At 36.6% G+C, this 23,191-nt stretch overlaps 2 protein-coding genes across 2 annotated transcripts; one reads left to right on the top strand and one right to left on the bottom strand.

Moving 5' to 3' along the window:
* Positions 1–2,151: 2,151 nt before the first annotated feature.
* LOC116200350 (pectinesterase inhibitor 10-like) lies at positions 2,152–2,430 on the top strand. The gene has a single exon (XM_031531205.1). It carries the CDS (start codon positions 2,152–2,154, stop codon positions 2,428–2,430), a length of 279 nt encoding a protein of 92 aa, XP_031387065.1.
* A 9,675-nt stretch (positions 2,431–12,105) lies between these two features.
* LOC116199643 (LRR receptor-like serine/threonine-protein kinase HSL2) lies at positions 12,106–17,441 on the bottom strand. The gene is made up of 2 exons (XM_031530094.1): positions 14,486–17,441; positions 12,106–12,797 (listed from the first exon to the last, which is right to left on the bottom strand). Exons 1-2 carry the CDS (start codon positions 17,076–17,078, stop codon positions 12,424–12,426), a joined length of 2,967 nt encoding a protein of 988 aa, XP_031385954.1. The 5' UTR covers positions 17,079–17,441; the 3' UTR covers positions 12,106–12,423.
* Between the last annotated feature and the right edge of the window lie 5,750 nt (positions 17,442–23,191).

Genomic DNA, 23,191 nt, shown 5'->3' with positions numbered 1-23,191 from the left:
ACATCTTCGGATAACCAATCCAACTCGCCGAATAACTCTCGCATCATTCAGCAAAAAAAAAAAAAAAAAAGAACTCTCGCATAATTTTTCCTCCTTTTTTTATATACCTATTTTACATTTCTTGGTTACATTAGGATTTTCCGATAATTTTATACATTTGAAAGCAAAATGTGTAGGCAGATCGACTCATCAAGTTCCAATTGAAATAGGATCCACACAAGGAAAAACACTTTCCATTAGTTGGTTATAAGGGGCATCCCAAAATTCCAGTTGGAGTGGAAATCGTGTTACTTAATAGAGACTTGTGAGTTATATATACTGTATAAAAGCTTAAGACTTGTGTTTGATTTGGAAGTGTTGTTACCGATATACAAATGTAGAAATATAATTGCTAAAAGCTCAAAGTATTGATTAAGAAAAAAAAATTATTCGGGACTTGGAAGGCCATACTCTAAAACCGTTGAAATTAAAATTAATAGTTAAAGTAGATAATAAGCAAAAATGGGAAATCAATCACATTTATGACTGCTAAAATTAACAAGCATTGTTTTGAAATATTTCATGAAGCTTTATTGAAAGTATATATCATATAAGGATGCATATTAGTTAATTTCAAAATAGTCTTAGTACTAAAACTAATATTAAGTTATCAAATCAGTCTTTAGGTAATTTTATATTTTAAGTTTTGAGAAATTAGTTACATTTACATGTTAATGCCCGGACAAGGTGTATACTACCAACAACTTTGTTATAGAAAAACAAGGACTATGCCTACGCGTTGCCGAGTATGAAAAATTATTTAATTTATTTAATTGTCAATTACTTTTTAGAGAACTTTTAATACATTTGAGAATTGATTTAATGTTTCACTTTAAAATTTATAATGTTTATTACAGTTTTTAATATAATATTGAATGTTATAATTTTTAAAATATAAAAAATAATAAATAATAAAACATTAAATGAGAATTATAAAAATAGTGCTCCCACGTATTAAATAGTAATTTTGACATTTGTTTAAAATAGGTAGTAAGTTAAATATTATAGGAATGAAAATTTTAATTGCTATAATCTTATCATACAAAAAAATGGTATGGAAAATAATATACATAATATTGTTTTATTATGAAAGAAAAAATTATCAATATAATTAAGAAAAATCAAATTACAATTATAAGAATAAGTAATTTGATTCGTATGAGATTATTATTGTTAATTATAAAACATTACAAAAAGAACTTATGTTATAGAAAATGTATAGTATAAAAACGATGTGAATTAAAAAATATAAGAGAAATAGTTATTTAGATAATAACTATTAAGTTATTTAGAGAATTTTTAACTTTTCAAAAAAGAATATCTAGTTATATCCCTAAATACGAATAATGTAAATGAACATCTAAAATTCTTTGAACCGAACATACAAGAACTTGCACAATTCATTTAATTTAAATTAATAGATACATGAATCTATTTTTGCAATAGATGGGCACATGAATCTTTTTATTAAAAATTTAATTTTTTCTTAACAGACAAAGAGGCAAGTAACCACGAGTTAAGGGTTTGTAAAAGGCAACGTGTTTTTTTTTATTTTTATATATTATAATAGAAAGTTGTTTTCACTCTACAAAAGTTTCTGATTTTATACTTTATTAATGAAAAGAAAATCACATTTATATGAGCATCATTCTAGTCGAATAGCAAGTAGATGATTGACGATAGGGCTGGCAATATTTCGCACGACACAATAATACGACACGGAGTTAAACGGGTTTGAGTTGGACGTTTTTGATAATCGGTCTAAACGGTTCCAACTCATTTAAACACGGTTAATAAGCATGTCTTACCGGGTTGAACCCGTGTAACCCGATTATATACGATTAAACATATTTATTTAGACATATTAATTGTGTTACTATAATCGTGTAATCCGTTAACCTATTTATGTATTTGGATTACCAAAATATCCTTGTATAACCCTAAGTTCTTAAGTTCATAACCTAATTTACTTTCATTTCTTTAACCTAATTTACTTTCCTTTCTTTCACCCAATACAACACAGCACAATCGCACTTCCACTTCTACTTCTACTTCTCTACTACCCTCCTTCAGATCTCATCTGCGATTTGATTTCCCTATTCTCATCCATCAATGGTGAAGTTCGGCTTCTTCGCTCTCATTGCTCTCATCTCTGTGCACCTCGCATTGTCTGCAGATCCGCCTAAGATCTCGCCCTCCCCTTCTCCCAAGCTCGCCGCCGACTCCACTCCCACCATCTCCCCTTCGAAGCCCATGGCTTCGCCGGCTCCGGCTCCTGCCAATGCGCCTCACGGCTCGATCTCATCCTCGCCATCGCTGCCTCCCTCGGATGCGGCTCTCGCCTCTTCCCTGTCCACATCCCCCTCCCCTCCATCTCAATCTCCGTGTTAATGTGTAAACATGTCGTGTTAACGTGTTCGAGTAAACGAGTTAATCGAATAAATAAGTCGTGTTAATATGACTGGGTAACCGAATTGATCGGATAAACAAGTCGTATTAACGTGTTCGGATAATGGTTATAATCGTGTCGTGTATACATGTACCTATTATAATACGTTTTGATAAACAGGTTTTAACGTGTCTAAACGGGTTGACATGGATATAAACAGGTCGTGTACGGGTTTCCAAAACCTGACCCGTTTAATAATCGTGTCGTGTACGGGTTATGATTTCGATGACATGAATTCGTTTAGACACGACACGTATAAACACGACACGACATGAATTGCCACCCCTAACTAACGACCATATAATATTCATATATATGCTTGTTCCATGCTTCGCATACCCAATATTAAGTGAATAGAGTTGTATATCGGATTCATCTGACTTATATCTTCACTAATTTGATGTGCTCGGGAGGCACCATGGATACCGCAAATCATATCCGCTATGGCCTTGTTTGGCACGGAGAGATAGAAAGTGAAGGGAATGCAGTATATATGCATATAAAATATGTGGAATTTCGCGCGGCGATTCATTTTAGAGATTATTTCTATTCCTTCATGCCATATATGACCTATATCTGTACTTTGTATGTGCAGTTGATAATTTTAAGTTTTTCTTTTTCCAATTATAAAGGAGGTATACAGTTATAGTATAATGAAATATAATTCATAATAGCTAATAAATAGACACGGATAGTCCCATCATGAGTATCACATATTGAACCTCTTGGTTATCAGGTTAAACCACAAGCGGCTCACTCATAGAACGATGCTCTTGTTTATGAAGTCGGTCAAATCATCATATATATGCAAGTCTGTCATACATTATTTACCATTTCAGGTCTGCTTTATTTAGCAAAATGTTAATTTCAGTTGGATCTCGGCTCATTCATTTGAGTTGCGAGCGGGAGAAAATTACGACCGAAATTAAAACAAGTCATACTGGTATGTAGCATAATCAAATCGTAAGAAAGCTGAATATTCAACCTCGAGTTTTTACTAGTAGTTGGGTCTAATTTCAGCCCAAAAAATGGTTAGGGCTTGGCCTTAGATGACTGTGAGAAATATATATCTGAATGAAGCATCTGGGGTCGTGAAACTCCCAAGTACATGGCATCCAACACATGGTCGTGAGGAAAAATAAAGATCCGTAAATCAACGTAAGTCCAACACATGGTATTCTAATTCTGCAGCGAGGATGGATCCAAATGTTCAGAAGTGGAACCATCGCCTTCCCGACCGAGATGAACGTTGGTTGCAGGATTGTCATAGAAGCCTGCACCGGAAGTCCCAGCAGCAGCAGAGATTATCATAGAAGAAGAGGCAGCAGCCTGTTTGACAAGGTGCTGGTCGAGCTCATTGATCAGCATCCCCATCGCAGCTATGTTCACGACCAGCTTCTTGGGGACTCTGCTCATTCATAGCAGTGCCCCACCATGTCTGCTCCGTCTCCCCGTCCATCACCAGGTGCTTCCATATCTCCCTACCTCTTCGTGTTTCTCCCTTCAGCCTCTTTAATACCTCGATGTACGCACCAGCCTCATGCTCCCGGAAATACGATTCCTGCCTCAGCTGGCTTTGAAATATATGAGACCCCCATCACTAGTTAGCACAGAACGTAGGATCTAATTCTCAGGAGCCCGGATACAATCATGCTCTCGATGGAGCAATACATGGCAGAGGTGTCACATTCCTTCCTTGAATAGGCAACCTGCCTTGGTGGACCCCTAGGCTTGTTCGACCTCAATAAAACCTTCCTAGGGGCTAAGGTCGCAAAAGAGTTTTTACTAATGGAAAGAATATTTGTAAATTTTGTTTCAATTACATAAAAGAGAATGTAGGGCTTTTTATGTTGCTCTAAAAGGCTAAATTCTCTTTTGAAATCATTGCTACAAAAAATTTGATAAAAATAACGTCCCTTCTCACTAGTGAAAAGCTCTTTTGCTACCCTGACACCTATGAAGGTTTCACTGAGCTCCACCAAGGCAAGTTGCGCGGTCAAGGAAAGAATGTGACGTCTGTACCATGTATTGCTTCATCGAGTGCAAGTTGGTGCTCGTGCTCCCAAGAATGTGCCTAACCTTTGGAGGGAATTGTCTCAGATTTCACGGCATGAGGCAAGAATCGCAATTTCAGCAGTACGAGGCAGCTTTTCTCAGATCAGAATCTCGACTCCGAGAGGCCCAGAGGGAAGTACATTGAGAGGCCGAAGGAAGATAAACAAAGGCGTGCGGAATTAGAAAAGCTCCTTAAAAGGGGATGGAGAGAGAGAGCAAACCCGGTGGAACACTCCGATCAATGAGCAAAGTCCCCAGGGAGCTGATCACGAGCATGGCCTCGATGAAGAAGCTGACGGATGAGCTCCCCAAGCACTTTGCTGAACATGAACGGGCTGCTACGTACCTCCTCTTCAGCGACCACCTCTGCTGCTTTCGGGCTCTTCTCTTTCGGGTTTCTAAGTTTTATGTCAATCCTGCAACCAATGTTCCATTTTTTATAAAATCTACAAAATATATCACATGCATCAGATAAATTAGCATGTTCTCTCGAATGTGCTCATAGATGAGAATCTTCCAGATTCAGCCAAAACAATAGTTATATAATGTAATCTTACATCAGCGTATAACATATATTCATAAATTATATAAAACTCATATTTGTGAAAAGATGTGTATGAAGAGAGAATTGGTTAATGATCCTCTTATATAGCATTAAAACCTATCGATCATTAAGACTGTATTTAGGTGTATAATTCACTTACCATGCACGTCTTGATTCATTTTATATATTGTAAGAAACTTCCATAGAATTTATGGAGCTATACGTCTACAAACATCATCGGATAACCAATCCTCCTCACTGAATAACTCTCGCATCATTTTCCTCCTTTTTTATGTACCTATTTTACATTTCTTATTACATTAGGATTATCCGATAATTTTATACATATGAAAGCATGATGTGTAGGCAGATCGACTCGTCAAGTTCCAATTTAAATAGGATCCACGCAAGGAAAAACACTTTCCATTAGCTGGTTATTTGGGGCATCCCAAAATTCTAGTTGGAGTGGGAATCGTGTTACTTAATATAGACTTGTGAGTCATATATACAGTATAAAAGCTTAAGACTTGGGCTTGATTTGGAAGTGTCGTTACCGATATACAAATGCAGAAATATAATTGCAAAAAACTAAAAGTACTGACTACAGAAAAAATAATAATTGGGACTTGGAGGGGCATACTCTAAAATTGTTGAAATTAAAACTAATGCTTAAAGTAGAGAATAAGCAAAAATGAGAAATCAATCACATTTAAGACTGCTGAAACTAACAACAATCATTGTTTTGAAATATTTCATGAAGCTTTATTGAAAGTATATATCATATAAGGATGCATATTATTTAATTTCAAAATAGTTTTAGTAATAAACCTAATATTAAGTTATGAAATCAGTCTTTAGGTAATTTTGTATTTTAAGTTGTTTTGAGAAATTAGTTACATTTACATCTTAATGCCCGCCCAAGGTGTATACTACCAACAGCTTTGTTATAGAAAAGCAAGGATTATGAGAAATTATTTAATTTATTTAATTGTCAATTGCTTTTTAGAGAACTTTTAATACATTTGTGAATTGATTTAACATTTCACTTTAAAATTTATAATGTTTATTTACAGTTTTTAATAAAATATTAAATGTAATAATTATTTTAAATATAAAAAATAAGAAATAATAAAGCATTAAATGAGAATTATAAAAATAGTGCTCCCACGTATTAAATAGTAATTTTTACATTTGTTTAAAATAGGTAGTAAGTTAAATATTATAGGAATGAAAATTTTAATTGCTATAATCTAATCATACAAAAAATGGTATGGGAAATAATATCCATAATATTGTTTTATTATGAAAGAAGAAATTGTCTAATATAATTAAAAAAATCAAATTGCAATTATAAGAATAAGTAATTTGATTCGTATGAGATTATTATTGTTAATTATAAAACATTACAAAAAGAACTTATGTTATAGAAAATGTATATTATACACACGACGTGAATTAAAAAATATAAGAGAAATAGTTATAATTTAAACTTAAATTTAAATACATACGAGCATATCGATCGTGAGAGAAACATCTCGAGGTATTGTGTAAAGAGAAATAACAGTAGCAAGAAAATAGTCTAGAAAATGAAGTTTCTCGTACTCTATTTATTGGACATATAGTACATTGAAGTTAAAAATGCATTTCATATTTCGAGAAAAAAACTTTGAAATTATTGAGAGAATTTAAAATTTTCAAAAAAGAATGTCCAATTATATCCCTAAATACGAATAATGTAAATGAATATAAAAAATTCATTGAACCGAACATACAGGAACTTGCAAATTTCATTTAATTTAAATTAATAGATACATGAATCTATTTCTGCAATAAATAGGTACATGAATTTTTTTTAAAAATTTAATTTTTTTCTTAACAAATTAAGAGGCAAGTAACCACAAGTTAAGGGTTTGTAAAAGGCAACGTGCTTATTGATTTTTATATATTATAATAGAAAGTTGTTTTCACTCAATAAAAGTTTCTGGTTTTATACTTTATTAATGAAAGGAAAATCACATTTATATGAGCACAATTCCAGTCGAATAGCAAGTAGATGACTGGTGACCATATAATATTCATATATATGGTTGTTCCATGCTTCGCATACGCAATATTAAGTTAATCAAGTTGTATATCGGATTCATCTGACTTATATCATCACTAATTTGACCATGGATACTGCAAATCATATCCACTATGGCCTTGTTTGGCACGAAGAGATAGAAAGTGTAGGGAATGCAGTATATATGAATATAAAATATGTGGAATTTCGCGTGGCGATACATTTTAGGGATTATTTCTATTCCTTCATGCCATATATGACCTATATATGTACTTTATATGTGTTGTTGATAATTTTAAGTTTTTTTCTTCCAGTTATAATGGGGGTAAACTAGTATAGTATAGTATAATGAAATAGAATTCACAATAGCTAATAAATGAATACGAGTAGTCCCATCACGAGTATCACATATTGAACTTCTTGGTTATCAGGTTAAACCACAAGCGGCTCACTCATAGAACGATACTCTTGTTTATGAAGTCGGTCGAATCATCATATATATGCAAGTCTGACATATATTATTTACCTTTTCGGGTCTGCTTTATTTAGCAAAATGTTAATTTCAGTTGGACATCTTCTATTCATTTGAGTTGCGAGCCGGAGAAAATTACAACCGAAATTAAAACAATTCATACTTGTATGTAGCATAATCAAAGTTTAAGAAAGCTGAATATTCAACCTCGAGTTTTTACCAGTAGTTGGGTCTAATTTCGGCCCAAATAATTTTTAGGGCTTGGCCTTAGATGAGTGTGAGAAATATATATCTGAATGAAGCATTTGGGGTCGTGAAACTGCAAATACATGGTATCCAACACATGGTCGTGAGGAAAAAGAAAGGTCACTAAATCAAAGTAAGTCCAACACATGGTATCCTAATTCTGCAGCGAAGATGGATCCAAATGTTCAGAAGTAGAACCATCGCCTTCCCGACTGAGATGAACGTTGGTCGCAGGATTGTCATAGAAGCCTGCACGGGAAGTCCCAGCAGCAGCAGAGATCATCATGGAAGAAGAGGCAGCAGCCTGTTCGACAAGGTGCTGGTCGAGCTCATTCATCAGCTACTCCATCGCTACTTTGTTCACGATCAGCTCCTTGGGGACTCTGCTCATTCATCAGAGTGTTTCACCATGTCTGCTCCGTGTCCCCGTCCATCACCAGGAGCTTCCATAACTCCCTACCTCTTCGTGTTTCTCCCTTCAGCCTCTTTAATACCTCGATGTACGCACCAGCCTCTTGCTCTCAGAAATACGATTCCTGCCTCAGCTGGCTTTGAAATGTATGAGACAACCCCATCACTAGTTAGCACAGAACGTGGGATCTAATTCTCTGGAGCCCGGGTACGATCATGCTCTCGATGAAGCAATACATGGAAGAGGTGTCACATTCCTTCCTTGAATGGGCAACCTCTTGGAAAAGAATATTATTTTTACTAATGGAAAAGAATATTATTTTTAAATTTTGTTTCAATTACGTAACAGAGAATATAGGCCCTTTTTTGTTACTCTGAAAGGCTAAATTCTCTTATGAAATCACTGCTACAAAACATTTGATAAAAATAACGTCCCTTCTCACTAGTGAAAGCTCTTTTGCTACCCGGACACCTAGGAAGGTTTCATTGAGGTCGACTAAGCCAAGGAGTCCACCGAGGCAAGTTGCGCGGTCAAGGAAGGAATATGACATCTGTACCATGTATTGCTTCATCGAGTGCAGTACACTATGTGCCTGACCTTTGGAGGGATTATCTCAGATTTCATGGCTTGAGGCAAGAATTGCAATTTTGGCAGCACGAGGCAGCTTTTCTTGAATCAAAAGGCTCGACTCTGAGAGGCCCAGAGGGAGGTACATTGAGAGGCCGAGGGAAGATAAACAAAGGTGTGGGGAATTAGAAAAGCTCCTTAAAAATGGATGGAGAGAGAGAGCAAACCCCGTGGAACACTCCGATCAATGAGCAAAGTCCCCAAGGAGCTGATCACGAGCATGGCCGCGATGAACAAGCTGACGGATGAGCTCCACAAGCACCTGAACATGAACGGGCTGCTACGTACCTCCTCTTCAGCGACCACCTCTGCTGCTGTCGGGCCCTTCTTTTTCGGTCTTCTAAATTTTATGTCAACCCTGCAACCAATGTTCCATTTTTTTTTATAAAATCTACAAAATATATCACATGTATCAAATAAATTAACGTATTATCTCGAATGTGCTCATAGATGAGAATCTTCCAGATTCAGCCAAAACAATAGTTATATAATGTAATTTTACATGAGTGTATAATATATATTCATAAATTATATAAAACACATATTTTGTGATAAGAGGTGAATGAAGAGAGACTTGGTTAATGATCCTCTTATATAGTGCCAAAACCTACCGATCATTAAGACTGTATTTAGGTATATAATTCACTTACCATGCATGTCTTGATTCATTTTATTTATTATTAGAATCTTCCATAGAATTTATGGAGCTATACGTCTACAAACATATTCGGATAACCAATCCTACTCACTGAAAAACTCTCGCATCATTTTTGCGCCTTTTTTTACGTACTTTACATTTCTTATTACATTAGGATTTTCCGATAATTTTATACATATGAAAGCAAGATGTGAAGGCGGATCGACTCATCAAGTTCCCATTGAAATAGGATCCACACAAGGAAAAGCACTTGGCATTCGTTGGTTATTAAGGGCATTTCAAAATTCCAGTTGGAGTGCGAATCGTGTTGCTTAATATGGACTTGTGAGTTATATATACTGTATAAAAGCTTAAGACTTGGGCTTGATTTGGAAATGTTATTACTGATATACAAATGAAGAAATATAATTTCTAAAAACTAAAAGTATTGATTACAGCAAAAAAAAATTAAATTGTTCGGGACATGGGAAACCATACTCTAAAACTGTTAAAATCAAAACTAATGCTTAAAGTAGGGAATAAGCAAAAATAGGAAATCAATCACGTTTATGACTGCTAAAATTAACAACAATCATTGTCTTGAAATATTTCATGAAGCTTTAGTGAAAGTATATATCATATAATCATGCATATTATTTAATTTCAAAACAATTTTAGTAATAAACCTTATGTTAAGTTATCTAATCAGTCTTTAGGTAATTTTGTATTTTAAGTTGTTTTGAGAAATTAGTTACATTTACATATTAATGCCCGCACAATGTGTATACTACCAACAGCTTTGTTATAGAAAAACTAGGATTACGCCTGCGTGCCGCGTGGGTTTTAGAAATTATTTAATTTATTTAATTTTTAATTACTTTTTAGAAAACTTTTAATACATTTGTGAATTGATTTAACGTTTTACTTTAAAATTTATAATGTTTATTTACATTTTTAATAAAATTTTAAATGTTATAATTTTTTAAATATAAAAATAATAACAATATATTAAACATTAAATGAGAATTAAAAAAATAGAGCTCTCGCATATTACATAGTGTTTTTTAAATAATTTTGAAATTTGTTTAAAATAGATAATAAGTTAAATAGTATAGGAATGAAAATTTTAATTGCAATAATCTAATCATACAAAAAATGGTATGGAAAATAATATGCCTAATTATTTTTTATTATGAAAGAAAAAAATTATCTAATATAATTAAGAAAAATCAAATTGCAATCATAAGAATAAGTAATTTGATTCGTATGAGATTATTGTTGTTAATTATAAAACATTACAGAAAGAACTTATGTTATAGAAAATGTATATTATACACCCGATGTGAATTAAAAAATTTAAGAGAAATAGTTATAACTTAAACTTAAATTTAAAATGCAGTATGTCGATAGTGAGAGAAACATCTTGAGGTAAAGTGTAAAGAGAAATAACAGTAGAAAGAAAATAGTCTAGAAAATGAAGTTTCCCGTACTCTATTTATAGGACATATAGTACACTGAAGTTAAAAATGCATTTCATATTTCGAGAAAAACTTTTAAATTATTTAGAGAATTTTTAACTTTTCAAAAAAGAATATCTAGTTATATCCCTAAATACGAATAATGTAAATGAACATCTAAAATTCGTTGAACCGAATATACAAGAACTTGCAAAATTCATTTAATTTAAATTAACAGATGCATGAATCTATTTCTGCAATAGATGGATACATGAATCTTTTTATTAAAAATTTAAATTTCTGAACAAACCAGAAGGCAAGTAACCACAAGTTGAGGGTTTATAAAAGGTGACATACTTTTTATTTTTATATATTATAATAGAAATGTGATTTCAGTCTACAAAAGTTTTTGGTTATATACTTTATTAATGAAAAGAAAGTCACATTTGTATGAGCACTATTCCAATCGAATAGCAAGTAGATGACTGATGACCATAAAATATTCATATATATGCTTGTTCCATGCTTTGCATACCTAATATTAAGTGAATGGAGTTGTATATCGATTTCGTCTGACTTATCACTTCACTAATTTGATGTGCTCAGGAGACACGATGGATACCGCAAATCATATCCACTATGGCCTTGTTTGGCACGAAGAGATAGAAAGTGAAGGAAATGCAGTATATACGCATATAAAATATGTGGAATTTTACGTGGCAATACAATTTATAGATTATTTCTATTCCTTCATGCCATATATGACCTATATCTGTACTTTAAAAGTGTTGTTTATAATTTTAAGTTTTTCTTTTTCCAATTATAAAGGATGCATACAAGTATAGTATAACGAAATATAATTCATAATAGATAATAAATGGACACGGGTAGTCCCATCATGAGTATCACATATTGAACCTCTTGATTATCAGGTTAAACCACAAGCGGCTCACTCATAGAACGATGCTCTTGTTTATGAAGTCGGTCGAATCATCATATATATGCAAGTCTGTCATGCAAATCCATAGAATTCACTTTCTATATCTTCATGCTAACAAGGCCATGTAGTGAAAATGATTTCGTTGAATTGCACACGGAAAAGACATAATCATAAAGACACGTTTACTTTCAGGGCTTTCAATACTTTTTGAAGAACAGAGAATTTGAAAGGTTCCTCCAACCAAACAGCACCTTAACTTTCGCTACATAAAAATCTAAATGCCCGAAAAACATCACTTCTTCATAGATTTTCTTTCTGGGCTGATCACATGGACAAAACCTAGCCGACTAACTATCATAATCAAGCTGAACCATCACCAAGCCAAAAGCCACAACAATATACACCAAGGCGGGTCGCCCAAAATGTCATACTAACTATTTCGGCTAATCCATTACATCCCAAACTTCTGCGCATATCGACATTTCATTTCGAGCTGGTGGGTTTCCGCACCTTGAGCAACTCGACCACCCGTCTCATGGATGGCCTATTGGTGGGAGATGCCGAGGTGCAAGATAGAGCTACATCGAGGACCTTCTCAATCTCTTCGAGGTCATCTGCTGAGGGGTCCATTCTCGGGTCCAAAAGCTGGTCCATGTCCCAGAAGTAATTATTCCCTGCAGCCTCGTCGTCTCCACCTTGGGGGGAAGAAAGGGCAGTCTCCGTAACCCACTTCACAATGTCCTTGTTCTCACCGAACGAAGGGTCGTTAGGCCACTTGCCTGTTATCAGCTCCAGCAGCACCACGCCGAAGCTGTACACATCGCTCTTCTCGTTTACCTTCAATGTGTACGCATACTCTGCAAATAAAAAAAACAAATTCTTCGCTTTTAGTGAAACGATTTGAGTGTAGTACTTTAAAGGCAACATTCAATAGTATTCATTCACAATCAAGCACTTCCAACTGTTACAAGTACAAGATCTAAGTGATATTCAGCTGTCTGAAAGATCCCACGACGCCGACAATCAAACATGATCATTTACACTAAAAAGTATCATAATACAGGCCAAAGTCCATACTATCAGCAAGTTTTTTTTTTTGTCAGCAATCAATGATTGTCTACTGATATAAAAAAACAAGTACAAGGAAAATATTCAAGAAAAAGATTACAAGGACAGGAAAATACAACATATCGTCCTAAATCATTGCAAAGAAAAAAGCATGTGACTAAAGCACATCGAATAAGTATAGATACAATTGCATAAATCTTTTCAGTTGCTATAATCTGCTCTCAACCTTTTAGACTAAACTCTATATGGACTTGTTTCATAGAAACAACATAACAAATTGCACTGTACTATCAGCAGGTTGTTTCATAGAAATTTCCATGACTATATTATTGATGACCCAAGGGATGACCTCAGTACTGATCACTACTAGGAGAAGCACAGTGCAATTTGTTCTATTTTAGTGTCCATTATTGAGTCAACATCGGCTGCTCAAAGTCTTTGTAAATTGAAAAGCAAATGGTCCCATCATCATACCAGCCAGGTAAGAGAGGCACTAATAAAAAAATTTGGTTCACACAGCACTATGTAAGCTTTGGAAATAAAGATAACATTTTCAATAGTGACAAACAAAGACCTTGTCGGATTCAAAAGGATGCAGTGTAGTATAGCGTATACTCTTGTCGGTTAATCTAAAAGTCATAAGTTCGATATTTAGTGAAACTATCTGTACCCATTTATTAATTATTTATGATTTCTCTTTTATTGTACTAGATCTTAGGCCTCCTTTATAATTGAAAAAACTTTATCGACATGATATCTATAAAAAGAAATAAAAAATACAAATAATTATAAATACATTGGAAAGGTAATTAATGTCAATCACAGCACAAAAATTCAATAAAACTCGCATTTCTTAAATTTAATTTTTTCTACAAAGTTAGCTATAAATTTTCGCATATCTTTTTCAGTATAATTAGTTTGGTAAGTAAGTAAATATGCACGAGTTTTATCTTCAATATATGATTGGTTTGGTAAGTAAGTGAAATCTTGGCGCAAGATTATCCTCTTCAGGGCCCACGACAGGACAGACACTGACTCAACCTCTCTAGATAGGGCAGAGACTTCTGGGAAGTCTCCGTGCATTGTCACCTTATGAAATATATCTTAGGAAGAATCAAAACGACCGAACAAAATAGACAAAACAAAACTCAGCAGTAAACAGACAGGAAATTGATAGAGAAGGACAGGCTACCAAAATCTCCCAAGCCAGGATAATGTTATTCGAGTGGTCACAAGGGACCCGTAACGCGGTGAATATAATCAATTACAGTTTCACTTATCGATGATAGTTTTATTATTTAGTGAGTATGGTGGAAGGTTTAATGAATGATCCGAATTATAGTTACGAACCCACATTCATTATTTGCCAAGTGTAATTCCTAGCCATTTATTGAAGATATTTATCTTAATTTTTACGATTAATAAGTGAATACAAGATTCGCGTAAACTGTAAAGAAATTTCCGTTTCGGAACTTACCCGGAGCGATGTAGCCATATGACCCGGCCACCTTGGACATCACATCTTGGCCTTCGGTGGCCGCATCCGCCGCCACCTGCTGCAGTGTCTTGGCTAGTCCGAAGTCCGCTACATGCGGTCGGAGCTCCACATCGAGCAATATGTTATTGCTCTTCACGTCCCGGTGCACAATGGGCGGCACACAGTCATGGTGCAGGTAGGCCAGCCCCTGGGCTGCCCCGAGCGCGATGGCGAATCTTTGGGGCCAGTCGAGGAGCTCACCACCCTTCTCCCCGTGCAGGAGGTCCCCCAGGCTCCCGTTCTCCATGTATTCGTACACTAGGACCCGGCATTCCTCACCGATGCAGCTGAACATCAGCTTGACAATGTTGCCATGCCTGACCCGGCTCAGCGTCTCGACCTCGGACCTGAACACGGACTCTGCCTCTGGGCTATGGGTCCTGCCCCAAAGCTTCTTTGCAGCCACCATCTGACCTGACTTCAGCCTAACCCGGTAGACCCTCCCTGAACCGCCTGAACCGATCAAATTGGCCTCCGTCAGGTGATCAAACAGATCACTGTGGCTGAGCCCGACTCGCTGGAACGTGGTTATCTTCCACAGTTTCTTGCGCTTTCCTCTGCATACGTGCAGTTTAGTCCTGAGGAACCAAATGAGCGAAACCAAGAGCACCAAAGCGCAGATTGCAAGAGCCACCACAATGTACAGCTTAGCCTTCCCGGGTTTGGAGCATCTCGGCAGCGGTTTCAAATTCGGGCTGCATAAACCTGGGTTTCCCATCAAGCTTGAGATGAGCAACCCATGATTGAATCCCGATGGGACCTCACCGTCCAGTCTGTTGTCCGATACGTTGAACTGGTTAAGTGTCAGCTTGGTCAACTCCATCGGAATCTCGCCGGAGAGCAAGTTCCTGGAAAGGTCCAGGTATGTCAACACAGGCAGATCACCGAGCTCTGGTGGAATTGTTCCATAAAGATGGTTGTTCGATAGATTCAGTTCGGTCAAGTCGGTCCATGATTTGACGGAAGCAGGGATCTCCCCAGTGAGCTGATTCTCTTGCATTTCAAGCTTCTGCAGCTTCTTCAAGCCCGTAATGCAGCTTGGCACATCGCCGGTGAATTTATTCTTGCTCAAGTTGATGACAGTTAGCTCGTGAAGTTGGCAGATCTCAGAAGGAATGTTGCCTGAGAATCTGTTGCCGGCGATCAAGAGCGAGGTCATGCTCTCAGCAGAGGAGATCGAAGGAGGAACCGTGCCTTCAAATTGGTTATTCTGCAAATGAAGGTGGCTCAGTCCGCTGAGAGACCAGAAACCGCTTGGAACTTCGCCTGAGAACTGGTTGTTTTCGATCCGAATGTAATTCAACGTATCACAATCGCCATATGAACCCGGTATGGTTCCATTGAATAGGTTAGTGAACACCACGATACGCTGGAGCTTGTTTCGGTGGCAGAGGTACTGAGGCAGCTGGCCAGTGAAGCCATTGGTCGAAACATCAAAATCTTCCAACTCCGAGTTCTTCCCCAGCTCACTCGGTAAGCTCCCCGTAAAGCTGTTATTGAAGAGCTTCAGCTGGCGCAAGTTCCGGTTTGCAGCTAACACCACAGGAACTTCGCCGCTAAAGAAGTTGTCGTTGAGATTAAGTGAAGTAAGCGGCATTGCAGCAATCTTCTCCGGCAGGTTTCCGGTGAGATTGTTCTGAGAGACATCCAATTCGACAAGAGCACTCAGCTTTGATATTCCCACCGGTAACTCACCGGATAAAAGATTGTTAAAGAGTTCAATATGCTGTAAGCTTCTCATGTTCGCGATCGTATCTGGAATTCTGCCCGTCAATGCATTATTGGATAAATCCATGTTGGTAAGAGAGGTGAGATTTCCTATAGAGACAGGGATTTCTCCGATCAGGTACGATTCCATGATCCACAGGTTCTCGAGCTTCGTGAGGTTCCCGATATCTTCAGGCAGCGAAGCTTGCTGGAACGGGTTCCAAGTGAGTTCCAATCGGGTCAACTCAGTCAGGTTGCAAAGGAAGGAAGGGATGGAGCCGTTAAGCAGGTTGGCGACCAGCGCCAGAACCTTGAGCGACGGCAGCCGGCCGAAGCTCGGCGGGATCTCGCCGGAGAAATTGTTGAAAGACAGGTTGAGGACCTCGAGGGCGGTGAACCCCGACGAGAAGTCCGGCAGGCTGCCAACGAAGGTGTTGCTGGATAGGTTGAGCAGGGAAAGTCGGGAGCAGAGGGCGAAAGACGGTGAGGTGAGGGTCCCACCGAAAAAATTGTCCCCCAGGGAGAGGTTCTGGAGGGTACGGATCCGACAGAAGTCGGAAGGGAACCCGCCGGCGAGGTTGAACCCCGATAGGTCGATGGAGACGACGGTGCCGTTTTTGGGGTCGCAGGAAATGCCGATCCAGTTGCAGGCGCTCCGCTCGGAGTTGGCGACCCAGTCGCTGAGTATTCCATCTGGGTCGTCAAGTTGCGAGTCCTTGACCCGCAGCAAGACCTCGTAGTCTCCATTGACGGCGGCCGCTGCAGAGAAGCAGAGCAAGAAACAGAGCACCAGAGCAGAACAACCCCCGAGCTTCCAATTCCCCATGTTCGCCCCTCACAAGACAAAGGGTGTGGCGCTGGAACTTCTTGTGGCAGAGAGGACAACCGGTGAGAGCTTAAAGAGGTTCGTTCATGGCGATGATGGTGATAGATACGAGGGGGGGGGGGGGGGGGGGGGGGGGGCGAACTGGTGGTGGGTTGATTCACGTGGAAAGATCAGGGGAGGGCATTGCATTAATGGTGCTTTTACTGCTGAGCCTTTTGGATAAATGTGTGAAGATTTTGCTGGGCATGAGAGAAGCGAGCGGTGGGAAGCGAAGCAGAGTGAAGTGAACGTGACACTGTGCAAATCGACAAAAGCGGAGAGCGAGTGGTTGCTGGGGGAAGTGGAAGGTTCCCCCGGGCCATACCAAAGGAGATTTCCCTCCCTCCCCCTTTTTTTCTTAAATAGTTTTATTTATTTATTTTTTAACAAAAAGAGGCCCAGAGCAGTGTTATTAGAACCGGACCGGATGATGAACCGGAAGGGGCACGGGGTCATGGGTTTATGGATCCAACCGGGGGTTCGATGGATCGGACCGCACGTTTATTTAAAATAAAATAAATATTTATATTATTAAAAAAATTATGATAATTAAAATAAAAGTATGATGATTTTAAAGAAATATAACAATGGTATAAGAAAGTATCTATATTTAATATTTCTTACTTCAAAATAAATATTTTATTTTAATAAGTACTTAAAAGTAGAGTTAAAAGAACAAAAAAGTGGTGGTGACTTAGTTGGTAGTATGCTAAAATGAGAAGCAAGTGGTCATGAGTTCAAATCTTTACCTAACCAACCAATTTTAACATTAAATAGGAAACTCATAAAAACTCATAGAACCGACCGGTTCAATAGAATTTTGCTTAAAATCGGCCGGTTCAATGGGTCCGACGGTTCAAAGTTGCCATTTCGATTTTTAGGTGAACCGGACCGGACATGGTGCCGGTTCCCGATCCGACCGGTCGAACCGGCTAGTCCGGTCCGGTTCTGATAACAATGGCCCAGAGTATCATACAAAGAAATAAAAGCTAGTCATCTAACTGCGAGTTTGTGCGGACTTTTTGCGGTTTTAATTATATATGTGTTGATATTATTGTATTTATGAATTTTACAATAATAACAAAAAAATTAAAATATATGATCTCCTTGAAAATATTTAATATATAAATATATTGTGAAAATTCAAAAAAATTATGAAAATGTGAAAAAAAATCTTTGTATATATTAATGTACATGTGATACAAATAGTCAATCGTTCAAGAGTTCAAGGTTGCGAATGAAAATAAAAAACCCTTAATTATCAAGTGAAAAGTGTGTCACTACGTCACTCTCTTTAATTGAACATTATTTTTTTCATATATATATATATATATATATATTACGAGATTTCAACAACCTATTAGCGACTAATAATCGCTCGAGTAGCTGAGACTAACCATCGCCCCAGTAGCTCTGGTTATGAGGTGCTTCAAGTGAAGTTTGGTTACATGAAGTTGCATTTTGGAATCTGCCCACGCCTCGTAATTTCTTGAAATAAATATATATATATATATATATTGTTATGAGTGAATTTTCTTTTTTTATTAAATTCATTTTTCTTTGATGTCTCTATTAATCAACGGATATATTATTTTATGGTTAATGGGAGATTATTTAAAATTGGGCGGGTCCACATGTTTTTCACCGTGGGAACTGCACATGAACTGCGATTGCCGTGATCAATGGAGTAATCACGAGAAATACGTTCTAAAAGTAAACGTTAAAGTGTCTCGAAATGGAACGGTTTAATCTTAACATTAGTCGTGGATGTGACCATCGCGCATACAAGAGATTGGGACTCGTGTATATTTTAAGTGCATGAAGATTCGTCCAATGCGTTTGATTTCAGAGTTAAAGTTTTGAATTTGTAATTTTAATTTTGATTATGAAAAAAGACAAAAAAAAATATAGGACATGTGGACTCCATCGGTTTTGTTGTGAAGTGTATTGGGTAATGTATGGGATTGTATATTGAATAATATATGGGGCCCACCAGTTTGACTTTGGAAAAGTATGTTTTATTGTGTAGTGTATTGAGTTAAAGTTAAAATTAAAATTTTAAATTGCGACTCCGAAACCAAATGAAGTAGTCGCGACTTTAATCCAGGTTTCAAGCAAGAAAATGGGAGCATTATTCAGTAAATCGGGGTATCTTCAAGCCTAAGGTACTCGCTCCAGTTTTATCGGTCGTGTGTACCTGAGTTATTTGTTCATTTCTCGTGTGGCACAACATCCTCATGGGAATCATAACAAGTGGTATAAATTCATAGTACAAAACCCCAAATCTGTTAACGGATCAGAACTTATTAATCGATGGGAACAAATGGGATTCTTAAACGCAATACACGCCAAGGATGTATGATTCATTTCCATCACTACCGAATATATGCTGATGGAGATGAATTTCGATGAACGGGGTGTTTGTAACACATTGAACCAGTTAGGAGAACTATTTAGAACATGTATCTTCGGTATCTTTTTAATTACTCCGGAAATAATAATAACTAGATATTTACTTGAATATAAACCGTTATGCTAGTAAGATCAATTAGCAATTGTTTCATTAGTTAAAGCGAAGCATCAACAACATATGCAGAAATAAATGACAAAGATCGAAATATGTCATGAGCTCATGGTTGTCACGAACTGTGAGTGCTCTAGTAGTGAGATAGGCCAAGAACTCTTGGAGCCTGTCTGGCCATTTTGAATAGGGAATATCGTCTAGAGTAAAGACGAGGTTCCTCCTAGTTGGTGCTGCTGGTGCTGCCGCTACTCAGGACAGGTAGATATTGGGATCGGTCTCTAATAAGTAGATCTCCGTTTAAAGAAAAATGATATATTGCACCACATAATTTAACGTTGACAGATATTCTTATATCTATTCCAACATCATTTTTTTACTTGAGGTAACCCAAGGTTGTTAATTTGATATCAACATCTATTCTCAGGATGAAGATAGTTGGTAAAACAAAAATAGCGACGTTGGGATACCTCATGCAAAAAAATGACGTTGGGATAAATCTAAGAATATCTGTCAACGTTATGATATATGATGCAGTAAATCCAAAGAAAAATAGTAAAGGGATAAGGGGAAGGGACAAGAGTTTCCAAGTTAAGGGTGTGGGGATCAATGGAAGAAAGTCTGCGAAGTTTGGCAAAGAGAAAGACATTGTGAATGAAATTAGCGAATATCATGCCACTTTGAAACTGAGAACGTACTTTGCTTCAATTTGAGGCTAAATTTGCTAAAGATGAGGAGAAGGTTGGACTAAATCCAATGAAATTGATCAGCTGGCACACTGATGGCCAAATAGAAATACAACTATTAGAATAAGCATATAAGGATTGATTCCTTCGGCTTTAGATCTTTGTGGATAGAAAGAAATTTCAAGTTCACCACTCGGATAAAGAAAGCATATATGTCCAGTCTTTTTATACCTCGTGGATGGAAGGTTCGATCCACCGCCCGAATAAGGACCCATGACTCGGTTTGAGGGGCCGAATGAGATTCGAATTTGTGAAAATAAAGCGCAGTAGATATATATAATATGATACGGTCATCCGATGACTATTTGCAAAATATCCATAAGTACTCGGCGTGCAAGGTAAAAAATGTTATAAAGATTCTAAAACTCGGACCTCGTGAAAGCTATAGTGCAATCGAGATATCCGAGACATAATATCTTCTTTCTTTTTTTTTTGGTAGAAAGGGAAACATATATTAACAACTATCCAGAATTTGCTGAGGCATCTCGGCTAACACAAATTGTACGAGACATAATATCGCGATGACGACCACCCGCGATGGAAACTCAATTATATCAAACGTCAAAGCAATGCTTTCCCTTTGTATTTCATTCTTATCCCTTCATAGAAACAAATGAAGTGTAACAAAAAAAAAACAATAATAATGAACAAATTAAGGAGATAATAAATAATTAAAAGACATTAAATGAGAGGGAGGGCGTTGCCATAGGAAACGGCAAGAAGCAGACGACGGGCCCTGCGCGTCAACGTGAAGATTCAGCTGTTTTTAATAACAAGTTTTCCCACATTTTGTTCCCCGATGTCATAGCTAAGAATATATTTTAGTTTCAAAAAAAAAAAAAGAATTCCTCAAGAAATTCCCCAAAACTTAGAGCCCCAGCCCTTGCAGTGCCCAAGAATGTGCACAAAGTCAAATGGATAATAAATTTTCAAATGGTAATAAATTTTCTGTATGGAGTAGAAAATTAAGGGCTTGTTTGGTTTGTGGATAAAATTTTAGAATCACAATTTTAATTTAATTTTATCTACAATAAAACAAAATAACTCATACAAATTCAAAGAGTGGGTCTCATTTATATCACTTTTTTCCACAACAAAACAAAATAATTCATACAAAGTTAAAAGTGAATCCCATGGGAAATAGTTGTGTCAGTGTGGAAAAGAAAAATGCCAGGGAAAAAATCATTTGAAAAATAAAAATGGGAAATAGTTGGGAGAGATGAGGAGCATTTGAATGCTAAGAAATTATATGGAGGAAAGCCCAACTAACTTTAGGTTTTAGAAATGTTGGCTGGTCTATCATTGTCGATCGACTTAATCTTCTCGTGATAGACCTCGATCAGAATTTGATAATGCAAATTGAAAGAATGTCTGAATTCGGCTGACGTTACTTAAAAGTGACCTCGTAATAATATTCTCTGTAGTTATACCAATAGCTTCCTAAGATGGTTGCCATCTCCACCGAATTCGGCTGGTCCAAATTTTTCTCTGAGTTGCATTGCCCCTAATTATCATCGTTATTATGGGAAATTTACGACTTGGAATTATTCAAGACATGCCGATGATCAATTAACTTTTCAACTACCCACGATTTTTTTTTCCGTTTTACTAACTCAATTTATTGGGATATGTGGATGGTTATATCTCTGCTTAATTTGTATTGGAAAACTAATAAAATCTTTCATATGAGTTATTTTTTTTTGTAGATAATTATCAGTTTAATTTTGAAGAATGTTCAAATCTCTGTTGGGGCAAAACCGAAACCATTCTTTATTTATCTATGGGTAATTTCGATAGTTTTTGAAACTTTTGCGGGGTCGGGGACCGCCGCACCCCCCACGAGTCCCAGTGCATGCATAGGTTTACTGCATAAAAGAGAATATGTTCGATATTCTCATCATAAGCTTATTTGTTTCGCTTTATTAGTTTAATATTCTTCCAAAATAACTATATATATATATATATATCAAATCTACTGCCAAATCATAAACGTGCTATAAATTCACAGGTCGCATGATCTAAAGTTGTTGAACTAACCCACCAACATCTCTTCTTAGGAGTCCCTCAAATCACATTTTCTTATTTCGGGAGTCATTGTTCTAAACGGTGGCAATAATTGACAGACAAGAATCCCTATTAGAATTGAAAAAGAAGGCACATTTATTCAATTTATTGTCGTGATCGCGAGCACATATATTCGTTTGCTTTCTCTGCAACCAATTATTTACCAATCCTCCTATTTTTAAATTTTTTCTTTTTTGAATTCTTTCGGGTTCAGTCAAAGTGAACGGGGGTGGACTCAATTAAGTCAAGATCGCTGTGCCCGCATGCGCGACTGCATGCTTTCGGTGGCTCGGGTTGGTGGGCTATTTTGGGTCCTTTTTGAATCCTTTTTTGCCTCCCTTTTCTTCGTAATTAGCTTTAATCACATCGAGTCGAAATAGATCTCAAATTAAATAGTACGAATTTCAGGCCCATGTGTTGGAATAGTTTGTCCCATTGTCATTGGCACGCATAAAACATCAAGTTGCGAACGAGGAAAGCTCATTTTATGATGACAAGTCTACATTACTAATTGTATCTTTCATTCCATGAGAGTGATATTCAAAGGGTATGCTTTTCTTGCAAAAAGATTTTCATAACATTAAAAGAATATTAGAAAAGATTAAATTATCAGAAAAGAAGTTTAGCTAGCTAAAATTGGAATGACTTTTTTTAAAATAAATTTTGTTCTACAAATTTTCTATTTTATACATTATCTATAAAATTAATTATGTAAGGAAATCGCTATAAAAAAGTAATTTATT

This window comes from Punica granatum, chromosome 3 (genome assembly GCF_007655135.1).
Source record: "Punica granatum isolate Tunisia-2019 chromosome 3, ASM765513v2, whole genome shotgun sequence".
Lineage (NCBI taxonomy): Eukaryota > Viridiplantae > Streptophyta > Magnoliopsida > Myrtales > Lythraceae > Punica > Punica granatum.
This window is presented reverse-complemented; position numbering and strand designations above follow the sequence as displayed.

Coding starts and splice junctions, on each gene's coding strand:
- LOC116200350 (XM_031531205.1), top strand. CDS start 2,152: ATGGTGAAGTTCGGCTTCTTCGCTCTCATTGCTCTCATCTCTGTGCAC.
- LOC116199643 (XM_031530094.1), bottom strand. CDS start 17,078: ATGGGGAATTGGAAGCTCGGGGGTTGTTCTGCTCTGGTGCTCTGTTTC. Junction 12,798..14,485: donor ATATGGCTACATCGCTCCGG/GTAAGTTCCGAA, acceptor TTTTATTTGCAG/AGTATGCGTACACATTGAAG.